The sequence below is a fragment of the Aspergillus homomorphus genome (assembly GCF_003184865.1).
Source record: "Aspergillus homomorphus CBS 101889 unplaced genomic scaffold BO97scaffold_21, whole genome shotgun sequence".
Taxonomy (NCBI): Eukaryota; Fungi; Ascomycota; class Eurotiomycetes; order Eurotiales; family Aspergillaceae; genus Aspergillus; species Aspergillus homomorphus.
In genome coordinates this window covers 275,361-288,773 of record NW_020291907.1, presented here as the reverse complement: position 1 = coordinate 288,773, position 13,413 = coordinate 275,361, and the positions used below count along the sequence as shown (strand labels likewise).

The 13,413-nt window shown below is 51.3% G+C and overlaps 5 protein-coding genes across 5 annotated transcripts; 3 read left to right on the top strand and 2 right to left on the bottom strand.

Annotated features, from left to right (window-relative positions):
- Window positions 1–1,242: 1,242 nt before the first annotated feature.
- BO97DRAFT_425331 (uncharacterized protein) lies at window positions 1,243–1,751 on the top strand (the record flags this gene model as incomplete). Its single annotated transcript, XM_025697054.1, has 2 exons — window positions 1,243–1,431; window positions 1,686–1,751. The coding sequence occupies 2 exons, from the start codon at window positions 1,243–1,245 to the stop codon at window positions 1,749–1,751; spliced, it is 255 nt and encodes an 84-aa protein (XP_025550824.1).
- A 125-nt stretch (window positions 1,752–1,876) lies between these two features.
- Window positions 1,877–3,039, bottom strand: vip1 (putative actin cytoskeleton protein (VIP1)). The gene is made up of 3 exons (XM_025695330.1): window positions 2,934–3,039; window positions 2,789–2,875; window positions 1,877–2,665 (listed from the first exon to the last, which is right to left on the bottom strand). Exons 1-3 carry the CDS (start codon window positions 3,014–3,016, stop codon window positions 2,023–2,025), a joined length of 813 nt encoding a protein of 270 aa, XP_025550823.1. The 5' UTR covers window positions 3,017–3,039; the 3' UTR covers window positions 1,877–2,022.
- Window positions 3,040–3,287: 248 nt separating this feature from the next.
- BO97DRAFT_406042 (uncharacterized protein) lies at window positions 3,288–4,690 on the bottom strand. Its single transcript, XM_025695329.1, has 3 exons — window positions 4,360–4,690; window positions 4,224–4,297; window positions 3,288–4,165 (listed from the first exon to the last, which is right to left on the bottom strand). Exons 1-3 carry the CDS (start codon window positions 4,580–4,582, stop codon window positions 3,512–3,514), a joined length of 951 nt encoding a protein of 316 aa, XP_025550822.1. The 5' UTR covers window positions 4,583–4,690; the 3' UTR covers window positions 3,288–3,511.
- Window positions 4,691–6,254: 1,564 nt separating this feature from the next.
- Window positions 6,255–8,247, top strand: BO97DRAFT_478400 (uncharacterized protein; the record flags this gene model as incomplete). The annotated part of the gene is made up of 3 exons (XM_025700623.1): window positions 6,255–7,976; window positions 8,085–8,103; window positions 8,201–8,247. Exons 1-3 carry the CDS (start codon window positions 6,339–6,341, stop codon window positions 8,245–8,247), a joined length of 1,704 nt encoding a protein of 567 aa, XP_025550821.1. The 5' UTR covers window positions 6,255–6,338.
- Window positions 8,248–9,020: 773 nt separating this feature from the next.
- Window positions 9,021–13,311, top strand: BO97DRAFT_391726 (carbamoyl-phosphate synthase (glutamine-hydrolyzing) CPA2). The gene is made up of 3 exons (XM_025693834.1): window positions 9,021–9,668; window positions 9,770–12,819; window positions 12,880–13,311. The coding sequence occupies exons 1-3, from the start codon at window positions 9,308–9,310 to the stop codon at window positions 12,985–12,987; spliced, it is 3,519 nt and encodes a 1,172-aa protein (XP_025550820.1). The 5' UTR covers window positions 9,021–9,307; the 3' UTR covers window positions 12,988–13,311.
- Window positions 13,312–13,413: the final 102 nt, after the last annotated feature.

Below are 13,413 nucleotides of genomic sequence, written 5' to 3'. Positions count from 1 at the left end.
CCTGATTCTCCTTTCCTTTGTTGCCTAGATCATATTCCTTCTCACCCCCTCTGCGCGTTCAAGGTTGCAATGACCTGTATTTGATTTCCCCGGTTCTCCTAAAAGTTTCATTTCCGTCAGTCTTGACCTCAATTGTTATGCAAGACTTGAATGTCCGATTCCCCCAAATTAATCCCTGTCAATTGACTTATGATTATGTCGGCCACGACCTGAACATTCCATATCTATACTCAGTCTCTCTGCGGAGAACAATAACAGTCAAAAAGGACAGAAAAGATAATAGAATTCAGTTTGAGAAGCTGTGCATTCTGACACGAGGTGTCAAAGTCTCTCATGATAATACATGATTCCAATGGTTGCTTCGATAGCGAAAGTGCTCAGCATCAGTCTATTGTGTGTTTCCTTCAGGTCTCATGCATAAATGAGACACCAAGGCGTCGTCGTCAGGGCCGTTTGATCTCGTGGAAAGAGGTTCCCTCAAGACAATGTCGATCATGTTTCTCTCTCAGCGAACCCTGCGCTTGTCCATCTGCTGCGAGCTCCAGCCGCTGTCAGCCTAAAGGTGTCTTGGTTTGAACAGCGGCCCGTGATTTTCCGATTAACTAATCAGGCGCCAAGGAAAAAGCTACAGTGTATCACGTGAAATGAACAAACATATCAAACACGCGTCATTTGTCTATGACATCACTACATCTTTCATCTTCCTCGTCGACCGCACCAACCACAAGACGCTATATCTATGTATAGCAAAACCGCAATGACTTCTGAAGCAATGGGAGTACTGTACTCCTGTCCGGGCACTAGCCTAAGCCAACCCCTTTGTCTCTTCAAGAAACCCACCAATTTCACTTAGAGGGTGGAAACCAAACCCCACTGCAAACATCAGACGGGCAGCCGGTGTGGCACGAAACGTCATGATGATGATAGATGAGCAAAACCGGCGCACCCCTCATCGACAAGATCATAACTCTCTTAGCATACATACTTAAGAAGTTTCCTTCAGCTCCAGAACACAATTCTATTCCCCAAATTTGACCGTCCTTACTAAACCCTCTACACTATCTGATAAAACTCGCAAAGCGACCGATCCTCTTGTCGAATTCCGCAAGGTTCGTACAGGCACACCTAGTCACTTAATCTCAACCAAACCACACATTGAAAGCAATTGAACTAACATCCAACCCCCAAATTGTCCAGAAAGACGAAAATTCCACCCGCTCACACCCCAATACAATAAACAAAATGTCCGCCCCCAACTCCGGCCGCCAGTCCCCCCCTCCCGAGAGCCAGACCGGCGCTCAGCAGCAATCTCCTCCCTCCCAGGGCCAGACCGGCCAGACCTACTCGACCCGCACCGGTCAAGCTTCCCAGGAGCAGTCCGAGAACACCAAGTCGTCGTTGCAGAGCAACCCCAAGCATCCCTTGGAGGATGTAGAGGCTGCTAAGTTCAGCAAGAGCAGCTGAAGGGTGGATTTAAGATTCTTTTCTTGTGACGAAACATATGTCCCGTTTGTTTTTTATGTAATGATATGAAGCGAGAAATGACATGAGAGGCTCTTTTTCTTGAACTCATGAGTAAATATACTTGTCGGAAAGTCAGACTCTTTCAGGTCTCGATTTTGGGCTTGATTTGAGATATAGTAGTTCTCTTAGGTTTATTCTGCTAAGTTGCATTTGCTTCAAAGGATTCGGCGAATGTCTTTGATATGAAGTACAAACTACGGGGCGATATGACGACTTTCTACGACTAGATTAATTGAAGAGTCCGTAATAGCAACAAGGTTGACGCAAGGTCAAAACATCATCACTTGATTAGGTGTAGACAGCAGACACATTCGCTTGTTTCAGACAGCTAACTAGCTAAGACGCGCGCCGAGAGAATAATAAAAACATAGGTGCAAGTTCAAAGTTCGAGCATCAAATGAACAGACAGGTCGTCATTAGGCATACAGAACAAGAAACAAATAGAAGGTTAAAATCTCATCAGATCCTCCAACGTCGAGTCAGATATCTGCTCGCGATTTATGCCTTCTGCTCAGCAGGAGCGGCAGTACCCGCGGGCTGAGACGAGGAAGTGGCGGGAGCAACACCCGCACTTTCTGCGCCAGCGCCAGCAGTGGAGGCATCAGCGTTGTGCTCGTCGCCTTCGCTCTTGCCGCTCTTCAAGTCCGCCAGTCTGCGAGCCTCGTTGTGGATGTCGCGCACCTGCTTGTCGGTCTGGGCGTAAAACTCACGCAGCTTTCTACCGGAGGGAGTCTCGAGGGCCTTCTCGAAGTAGCTGTGGAGACCGCGCCAGCCGCTGCTCGCCTTCTCGGTGATCTTGTAGTTCTCGTCCAGACCCTTGGCTTTATCGGTAGCGTTGTACTTCTTGTCGAAGTTGTTCAGGGCGCTGGTAAAGCGGGAGGAGAAGCCGTGCTTCTGATCCAGGGCGATGGCCTTCTGGATGGCGGTGTCACTGAGCACGTATCCTTGAGCCAGATACTCGGCGACGATGCGGGAACGGGGCTTGTCCTCCTGCTCGAGGTCATGGTCATGCTCGTCCTTCGCTTCCGAGGCGCTGGCGGCATGATCTCCGGCGATGTCATCGAGAGAGTGAGCGGCCTTGACGTGAACGACCGAGGTGCCCAACTGGGTGTGGTCAAGGAGAAGAGCGGTCTTTGCGGCACTGGATGACGGGTTAGTTATGTCATAGGAGCCGTGCCGAAAAAAAGGGGGGAGCTAAGCTAAGGGAATGGTGCAATCTGAGCCGTCGGCGGGATGGGGAGAGAGGGTGCGGGGCAAGGCTTACGCTTCCTTCTCGAAGGTCACCGTGGCCGACTTCTGAGCATCAGCTTCACCAGACACGGGGGTGACGGAAAGGGAAGTGATCTTTCCACTGTAGTGTTGTCAGCTGCATGCCTCATGCAAGGGCCTGGGATGCCTGCATCACTGACCAGAAGCTAAAGAAGTCCTGGACCTCCTTATCCGAGGTAGCGGGCGCGATACCCTCGACGTGAACAGTAGAGCGCTCAGACATGTTGAAATATGATTAGTGTAGAGTAGACTTGAAGTGTAGGTAATCAGGTAGAGTATCTGCAGGTAACAACGCAAAATATGTGAAATGATGATGGGAACTTGGGAAAGAGAGAAAGCGAGGACTTGGTAGTATTTATTTGGGGGGAGGTCGACACTACGCCACAAATGACGTCGCGCGAGGGGCAGAGACCCCGCACAGCCACGGTGGAGCTGCGCTGTCGACCAAATTCGGAGCATGTGAAACAAACATTGTCCCGTCAGGCAGTAGCATTCTCCTACTAGTAGTTCTCGCCCAGTCTAGCTACACCAAACACACAGAAAAAGGGGGAAGGAACCCAGAACTGAGGTGCAAGCATCGAACACTCGTAAGATACGCCTAAAAGAGAACAATCTATAGGATCCGAATGATGATTTATCATTTAGCCCGACCAAAGGGAAATTTTGTTCCTGGATACTCTGTAATTGAGAGCGACTCCTAATACCGGAAGCAAGTGCTTCAATCATCAGTATCTGTTTCCTTTTTCTCCTGACTTACTTCAATATGTGCTGGGTTTCGGATCGCCTGATCTACCCTAGCACGCTCTTGTTCTCGACAATTTCGAACGATAAGTTCCAGTTCCCGTACGCGCCGACGCAGATTCTCGTTCTCCCGCTTGAGCGAATCTACCTCTTCCCTCTGGACTAGAAGCTCTTCGTGGCGAGATAGTGGATTACCAGGGCTTGGTCTCTGTGGGATAAGCGAGTTCCGATGGGAATATCCTCCAAGAGATGGTGAAAGCTGGTCGGCAGACGGAATGTGGTGTTGCGACAATGAGGCGTCTGATTGCCGAGAAGTGAGAGATGGCTCTCTACTCCTCCCTGAGCGGACAGGGTCAGAACGGGTCGACGGTAACTGTGTCTCTCTTGACGGTGCGATCCCGAAGCCGCTCCCCGTTCGTGATCCTTGAACAGCTGGAATATATGAAGAACTTAGACTGGAGGAGGAACGATGTCTTCGCGAAGTCGTAGGGACCATTGAGTTGATGAGGTAAGGGGAGGTGTGAAGTGTTTCCATGTGGTCATTGAGTGTAGTCGATGTAGATGATGTTGTCGATGCGACCGAGGCTGTTTGCTGGCGAAGGAGGGAGAGTTCTCTGGATAGGCGATTGACCTATTGTGACCAGTAAAATCAATATCAAGGAGTTCCATCGAGGTGCAAAGTACCCTACCATTGCTTCTTGCTCTTTTTCCAGCATTGAATGAATATCGGACGGGGTGAGTGGTTTGGGATGGCGCAGTGGGCCTAATCATCGCTTAATACGAAGTTCTTGATTGTCGATCCTTTGTTTCGATATCTAGACTTACCGGACACTGCTGCTGTCCGTGCAGGCTCATGGTCACTAACCCCGGGCGTTGTAGCGGGAAGAGGAACGTTGAGGGGAGGGGAGAGTAGGAGAGGAGCCATGACTTGCGAGGAGCGTCGCGAAGAGAGGGGCGAGGAGAAGGTGGCAGCCGGCTGCACTGCTGTTGCAGCACGGGGCCGTGATCTAAGAGTAGGTAAAGGGACAGAGCTTAGTTCTGAAGTCATGATATATGTGAGCTGAATTGATGCAAGGTGAATGGGGAAAGGGCCTCAATGGTGGGAGAGGCGAAAAGTAAAGAAAGAGGGAGACCGGATTTTCTTGGATGGGTTGGGTGGAGTGCGACGAGACCTCTACATGAGAGAAGTAAATAAGTAGAAGTTAGCGGCGGACAACGATTTACCTGTTTAAGTTGCTTTGGTTATTGGAGTGCCAACCTACAGCTTAGCCCCTTGATTGGACCTTCGAAACATTCCACACCCCGGACCATCATTGATTTGCAACCGGGACCCCTTCAGCTGAGTGGTGGACGAGAGGAGTTGGATTGCATGGAACCTGTCTCATGTTGCTTGATTGGTTCTGAACATGGTTCCATTGTTGATTTTTTTTTTTTTTCATTCAGTAACAAGACGTACTCGTAAACTCAGTGGACTCTTTCATCGTTTGTCTTCTCCGACAATATGCTGTCCGACCTACCTTTAGAGAATGGCGCATTTTTAGGCTGGGGTCGCTATATCAGAAATGATTGTATAGCCATGGATCAATCCCTGCGGGCCGGATGTCCACGTAAGGCAACCATACAAGCCTATTACTCATCTATTGACTGGGACTAGATTGTTAAGATCTTGTAGAAGATAAAGGCAATGCTCTACGATACTTTCTTGTGCCCTTCCATTTACCAAAGTTGGGTGCGGCCCTGGATACTTCACATCCCCAGGACCCCACATGCTTGCCTGGTTCGACTAACAGATCCGAGGCGGAGGCCCACTTAAGGCACCTAGTCTGTGCTGTCACATCATCCATCTCGCTGCAAGTGCTTAGGACGATGTCAACACCCAGCTCTGATAATTGATAAATCCGACTAAAACAGACTAGTAGCAGACAATGTCTTGGTTGGCTGGTATCACTGTGAAGCGCGTCTAGCGAGCAAAATAGACATTACTCCCATCGCCTAGTTGTGTGAGGATCGTGGGTGGAGACTCGATATATATCAAGCAACCTGTTGGAGTTTGAATCAAAGATGGAGTCACAACAATTTGTATGTTGATGGTAGTAGCTGTTCACGCTTGGGACCCAGTCGTAGAGGCACTACTGCGCCCTGGGCACGGATTTCTTGGTTGCAGAACCACAAAGCTGATGCCTGCGAAGTTTGGTTCAACTACGGATGAAGTTGAAGACGGAGGCACTGAATTGCATGTGTCTCGTCGCAGGACTGCCCAGGGGGAGGGGGCGGCCTGCTGGGTTCCTTCCACATTGGGAATTATGAGAGAGTATAAACCCCCCCAATCTCGCATCTGTTCATCTTCACCCCTCTCCATTCCCTGCCTGAAACAATTGCAATATTACCGCAATCCTGTGATCTCCATCTTTGTCGTCATTGACTTGTGTAGACATTTCGCAAGAATGAATCGGCACCCATCTCTTTAATGCGTCCAGAGCTCCATATACGGTGGTGCGCCAGTTCCAATTATTACTGTTTCATTTAGTATCGGTTTTAGAGGTTCTATGCTTCAACGTTGCAGGGCCGTCAAGGCCTCGCTTGGATCCATGAGGAGCAGGGGCTGCCCTGCCCATGACTGCGATGAGCGGTGATGCGGGCCTGCGGCACTGTATCGGGCCGAATACAAAAAGCGGGCAGCTCCATCAATGCGTCCCCAATCCCTCGGTTCCAGCACCCCACAAACATACAGCAGCACACCGGTAGCCCATCACTGGCCATAGTGCCTTTATCTACATTTTGACCTCCTCACTTGCCTAGGCTCAATGGACCAGTCTCACGAGGCTTACAACTCATCGCCCTTCAGTGCTCCTATTCCCGCATTCGCCGAACCGCTTGCTCCTTACCTCAAAAGCCGCCAGGAGGCCCTCCGTATCCGCCAAGCTCTTACTGCCTACGTTCGTTCGCACATCATATTCGCTGAAAATGATCCTGACGATCCCGATTTTCATGCTAAATCGCACCTCACACTATCTGTGCCCCATGATGCAGTTGTCGGGGTGAAGCGCATCCCACCGGAGATAACTGGGCTACGGAGGGAATACTTGGAGGCGTTACAAGCCAATGTTGACGCGAGAAAAGGGTACCAGGCAGCTCTAGACAAGCATACTACGTTCAGCTCGGAACGACAGCAGACGGCAGCCTCGAAACCTCGAAGTGATCCTTCTCTGGACTTGGCTGAATATGTGAAGCTCCTCCGCGACCGTCGCCAGAATGCCAAGCTCCAAGTATTTCAACGCTATCTGCAGGAGCTCAAAGAACGGAATAGAAGAAGAGCCGAGAGTTTCGTGGATATTGGCAAAAGACCTGAGGTAATAGTGCCACCCGAGATGCTGTGCGAGGAAAGTCGATCGTCGTCCGACGCAGGAGATAGTGTTGAGGACTTAATGCACAGACTGGAGAAGGCAGTGATTCGAGCGAAGACCCACTTTGACAGGGAGAAGGAGCTATTGGAGGAATTGAAGGAACAAAGAGCCCTCGACGAAGATCCCTTGCCTGACAGCACGCCAGCTGCCAAAGCGACTGCCTTGCAACGAACACGTGATGAGCTGGTTTATTGGGTAGAGGAGAAATTGGTCAGTGCTGGCAGTCACGAAGACAGTGGATCCAGGCCGGATCTGGCCCCCGAAGACCTCGAGGAGTCCGTACGCCTATTCGAGGAACAGAAAGCGGAGGTTGCAAAAAAATATGCCGAGTATGTCGATGCTCGCAAGGCAGTTCTAGACGCTGCTTCCAGAGCCTGCCAACCTATTGCCGTACCGTCTGCGCCCCCTTCAAGTCGCCCAACGAGCATTATCCAGAGGAAAGATGCGTCGCAGGAGCCGCAGTCTTTAGGTCCAATGGATGTACTTCCTTATGCGGAGAAAAATCTACTCCCGCTTTTGAAAAGCCAACGCGCACTTGCCCTACAAAAGTTCTATCTGGCCGGCCTACTCGGCAAGGAGAAAGCTACAAGCCTCCGTATGCTTAATCGTCTGAGGGACGAGAGCCATCTTCTTCCAGAATTCCCAATTGTCGCCAATCAGCCGCGATCCAATCGCGCAGCAGCGGCCTTGTCTTCCCGTCATGTTCCCCAATTTCCCGAGCCTAACAAAAAGGATGAGGTGATTGCGCTGGCTGATGCATGGGCGTTTGCTTCCGATGAAGCAGGAATCTGCGAAGATGAGTTTGTGGGAGAGAAGTTGACCGAAGGATGTGAATCAGCCCAGAAAGCAAAGCAGGCATTAGATGCGGTTTGTCGCTCGCTTAATCAGGATACCGAGAGTACACTGCCGGGAAATTCGAAAGGGAAACAGGGAATGGGCGATGTTTGGCCATCGGAAGCACGAATGACTAGATCTCGAACAAAGTTAGAGCGGAGTGAACCACAACGCAAGGGCCCATGGGCTGGATTGAACGGCGCCGTAGGTGTCGAAGAGTGATTGTTATACTAGAAATTAGGAAGTCGATAGTCTCAGCGCGACGTGTCGATATTAAGGTACTGAGTCTGAATTGCCTAACAAGGAATGTAGGAGGCGGGGAAGAACCAGTGTATGTAGGTGACTCAATGGGTGAATACCCTCCGATAGCCGGTGCTTGGAGTCTTGGTTCCTTGAACTTGGTGGCTGACCATACTTTTTTTTTTTAGCGTGCAAGCGAGCCCAAGCCGGCAAGCGGAGACCAGAAGAGCATTGATCTGCTAGTGCGACCACGCTACTAGTCATACATTAGACATGTAAAACTTCCTAGCAGGATTTACACCTAACGCGCGGCTGTCATGCTAGTCTGGTTAGCGATTATACGAGTAGGACAAGAAGACAAAGTGATGTCTAATCGTGATTGAACAATAATTATACTATAGGAGACGAGCCTGGCTCCAATAGTAACGAAGCATTGCCCTTCCTGCCAGGGATCGAGATCCAGAAGTACAACCCCTGGACAGCATTATCAACACCGCAGGTTATTAGTGATCGGTATTGCTAACCGCGGGCTCCGAATGATCCAGTCTGGTCACTACGGCTGCTAGTGGCTCCAACTAGGCAGTTAGACTATGGCACTAGCTGGGGTCAAGACCCATCGACCATCTGCTGTGCTGCGGCCCCCCGTACTCCTGTTGCCGACCCTCGCATTCCTTGATTAATGTCTGAGCGGAGGCGGTGAGGTCATCGGCCACTCACAAGGCGAGATCGGCCAGCTTTCCACTGATGGATACCTCCTTGGCCTCTAACACAGAAGGAGGGAAAAAAAAAGGGCTCCGCACACCGGAGCTCTTATCGGCCCTGAATGTTGGGGAGGTTTTGTGCTTTCCGACGGGAATTGTGATCGACTTATTCGGAAGGCCTCTCTGCAATTGGCGCTGGTTCATGACTCCCTCCTTCAGAGGACAAGTGCCGCATTGACTCATCGCTCGTCCCGAGCCTTTTTCTATCGTCTCCTTCCGCTTCATTCTTCTCTTCTTCTTTTAGTCTCTTCGTCTTCTCATTACCTTCTTTCCCTAGACAATCCTGTCGGGATCTCTACCCTTTCTTTGAGTCCTCCCCCTTGTGACTTGGGCGTGTGGCAGAAAGCGGGACACTACCAACCCCAAGGAGAGCCGGATAAAAAAGCGGAGTCTCCAGGTTTGTCTTGTCCGGAAACCTACAGACCAGCAATTGTGTGAGAGAGAGAGAGTATTCCTCTCAATTGACTCATCGCTTCTTCTCCCCCTTTCTTCCCCTCCTCACCCTAATCTTTGCTTCCATCAGCGCAGCGCGCAATGGTTCTCGCCGCTCGTTGTGGGCAGGCTACGTCCGCCCTTCTGCGTCAGCGATGCCTGGCTGAGTCCCGTCGATCGGCCCTCGCTCTGCGCCCTTTCTCCTCCCAGACCACGGCCCACTCGGCCGCCTCGAGTCTCAGATTGCAGAAGGCGCCATCTCCGTGGCGACCGCAGCAGTTGCGCTCTTTTTCTAGTGCCCTTCGTCGCTTGGCTTCCGAGTCCTCGAATGCTCCCTCCGCCGATAGCTATCTGGCTAGCGGAATCGTGAAGCCAGGCAGCAACCTGGTCGATGTCAAGAAGGTCTTGGTCATCGGTAGTGGTGGTCTGAGCATTGGACAGGCCGGAGAATTCGATTATTCTGGTACGTCAGTCGAGCAGTTTCCTTCCAGCACTCAAAGACTACCGCATACGATATTCGTTGAACATGGTAACTAATACTTGTTTTTTATTTGCCTCATTCAGGTTCCCAGGCTCTGAAGGCTCTCAAGGAAGCCGGCGTGCAATCGGTTCTGATCAACCCCAACATCGCCACGATTCAGACGGATCACAAGCTTGCGGACGAAGTTTATTACCTGCCGGTCACCCCGGAATATGTTACCTATGTCATCGAGAGGGAGAGACCCGATGGTATCTTTCTTTCTTTCGGTGGTCAGACCGCCTTGAACCTTGGTGTGCAGATGAACCGTATGGGTATCTTCGAGCGCTATGGCGTTCGAGTTCTTGGAACTAGCATCAAGACCTTGGAAACTAGCGAGGATCGTGATCTCTTCTCGAAGGCTCTTAACGAGATTAACATTCCCATCGCTGAATCCATTGCTGTCAGCACCGTCGACGAGGCTCTGAAGGCCGCCGAGCAGGTTGGATATCCTATCATCGTCCGTTCGGCATATGCTCTGGGTGGCCTCGGTTCCGGTTTCGCGGCCAACCCCGAGGAACTGAAGAACTTGTCTTCTCGTTCTTTGACCCTCTCTCCTCAGATTCTCGTCGAGAAGTCTCTCCGTGGCTGGAAGGAAGTTGAGTATGAAGTTGTTCGTGACGCTGCCAACAACTGCATAACTGTGTGTAACATGGAGAATTTCGATCCCCTTGGTATTCACACTGGTGACAGTATCGTCGTTGCCCCCAGTCAGACTCTGTCTGATGAGGAGTACCACATGCTTCGTACTGCTGCTATCAAGATTGTGCGCCACTTGGGTGTTGTGGGTGAATGTAACGTTCAGTATGCTCTGCAGCCCGATGGCCTTGACTACCGCGTTATTGAGGTCAACGCTCGTCTCTCTCGTTCGTCTGCTCTGGCCTCCAAGGCTACCGGTTACCCTCTTGCGTACACCGCTGCGAAGATCGGCCTCGGCCACACCCTTCCCGAACTTCCCAACGCTGTGACTAAGACCACCACTGCCAACTTCGAACCGAGTCTGGACTACATTGTCACCAAGATCCCCCGGTGGGATTTGAGCAAGTTCCAGCACGTGAAGAGAGATATCGGCAGTGCCATGAAGTCTGTTGGTGAAGTCATGGCTATTGGTCGTACTTTCGAGGAGTCTTTCCAGAAGGCTATTCGCCAGGTTGACCCTCGCTTCCTTGGCTTCCAGGGCGATAAGTTCGAGAACCTTGACGATGCTCTGCAGAACCCTACCGACCGCCGCTGGTTGGCTGTTGGCCAGGCTATGCTTCACGAAAACTACACCGTGGACCGTGTCCACGAGTTGACCAAGATCGACAAGTGGTTCCTCTTCAAGCTCCAGAACCTCGTGGACTGCAACAACGAGCTGAAGGAAATCGGCAGCCTTTTCGGTCTCCAGAAGGAGGTTTTGTTGAAGGCCAAGAAGCTTGGATTCTCTGACAAGCAGATTGCTCTCCTTGTCGGCGCCTCTGAGGATGATGTTCGTGCTCGCCGCAAGTCCTTTGGTATCAGACCTTGGGTCAAGAAAATCGATACCCTTGCCGCTGAGTTCCCTGCTGACACCAACTACCTTTACACTACCTACAACGCCACCTCTCACGATGTCACCTTCGATGACCACGGTATCATCATCTTGGGTAGCGGTGTTTACCGTATTGGAAGCTCTGTCGAGTTCGACTGGTGTGCTGTTAATGCAACCCTCTCTCTCCGCAACATGGGCAAGAAGACTGTTATGATCAACTACAACCCCGAGACTTACTCCACTGACTTCGATACCGCTGACAAGCTCTACTTCGAGGAACTCAGCTACGAGCGTGTTATGGATATCTACGAGCTCGAGAGCGCCAGTGGCGTTGTTGTTTCCGTGGGTGGTCAGCTGCCCCAGAACATCGCTCTCCGTTTGCAGGAGACTGGCGGCGCTCACGTTCTCGGTACCGACCCCAAGGACATTGACCGCGCTGAGGACAGACACAAGTTCTCTCAGATCCTGGACAGCATCGGTGTGGACCAGCCTGCCTGGAAGGAGCTTACCTCCATCACTGATGCTGAGCGCTTTGCTGAGGCCGTCGGTTACCCCGTCTTGGTTCGCCCCAGTTACGTCCTGTCTGGTGCTGCCATGAACGTTATCTACAGCGTCGACGAGCTCAAGGAGAAGCTTCTTAATGCCAGCGCTGTCTCGCCTGACCACCCAGTTGTCATTACCAAGTTCATCGAAGGAGCTCAGGAGATTGACGTCGACGCCGTTGCCTCCAACGGTAAGCTCCTGCTGCACGCCGTTAGTGAGCACGTTGAGCCCGCTGGTGTTCACTCCGGCGATGCCACCCTTGTTCTCCCTCCTGCTGAGCTTGACGAGTCTGTCATGGGCCGTGTCAAGGAAATTGCTGAGAAGGTTGCCAAGGCTTGGAACATCACTGGTCCCTTCAACATGCAGATCATCAAGGCTGATGTTGAGGGTGCCCTGCCTGAGCTGAAGGTCATCGAGTGCAACCTTCGTGCTTCTCGCTCCTTCCCCTTCGCCAGTAAGGTGTTGGGAACCAACTTCATCGATGTTGCTACCAAGGCCCTTGTCGGACGTGACGTTCCTGAGCCCGTTGACCTCATGAGTGTCAAGCGTCCTTACCTTGCCACCAAGGTTCCCCAGTTCAGTTGGACTCGTCTGGCTGGTGCCGATCCCTTCCTGGGCGTCGAGATGGCCAGTACTGGTGAGATTGCCTGCTTCGGTAAGGACGTTGTTGAAGCCTACTGGGCTTCTCTTCAGTCCACCATGAACTTCCGTGTGCCTGAGCCTGGTGAGGGTATCCTGCTTGGTGGTGACATCAACAACCCTGCCCTGTCTCAGATCGTGGGATACCTCCAGCCTCTGGGATTCAACTTCTTCGCTGCTAGCGAGACTGTCAAGAACCACCTCGAATCGGTTTCCGGTGTCTCCGTGCAGGTGATTGAGTTCCCCAAGGAGGACAAGCGTGCCCTCCGTGAGGTCTTCCAGAAGTACAACATCCGTGGCACCTTCAACCTTGCCAAGAGCCGTGGCAAGACTCTTCTTGACGAAGATTATGTTATGAGACGTAACGCTGTCGACTTCGGCGTCCCCTTGTTCATGGAGACCAAGGTACGTAATATTCTTTCCGTCACTCAATCACTTGACCAGTATCTAATTGATTTTTCACAGACTGCTCTGCTCTTCGCCCAGGCTATGAGCGAGAAGCTGCCCCGCAAGGAAGGCATTCCCTCCGAGGTTCGCACCTGGTCCGACTTCGTTGGCGGCAAGCTGCTGTGAGCAAACGCCTGCAGAACGGTTAAGAGGGACACAAAAAGTTTTATTTCATAGATATAATTGCGGTTCTGGCTTGGTGTCTTTGCAGGCACATTCAATAGCCGCCGTGTTTGGCGTAGCGGATAAGTCTCCATGTTGATAGATATGATGTTTTATTTGGCCCTGGTATTGGGGGTTTCTGATTCGTCTTGGAGAAGACGATACGAGGAATACGTTCATGTACTCTGACATTTTACCTTTTGGTTTGCAGATCATTAGCTGTGTTGCCCATGCCTTGGCGGTTCATAGTTGTTGTAGGATGGCCATGTGCTTGAGCGAAAGGAATAGGGAGTCCGATCTCTCACTGAAAATTGTATTTTTAGCTTTCTACTTGATCTGCAAATCTCTAGTTCAAATCTTTCGCATCATCTATGGTTATTGCAGGACTTG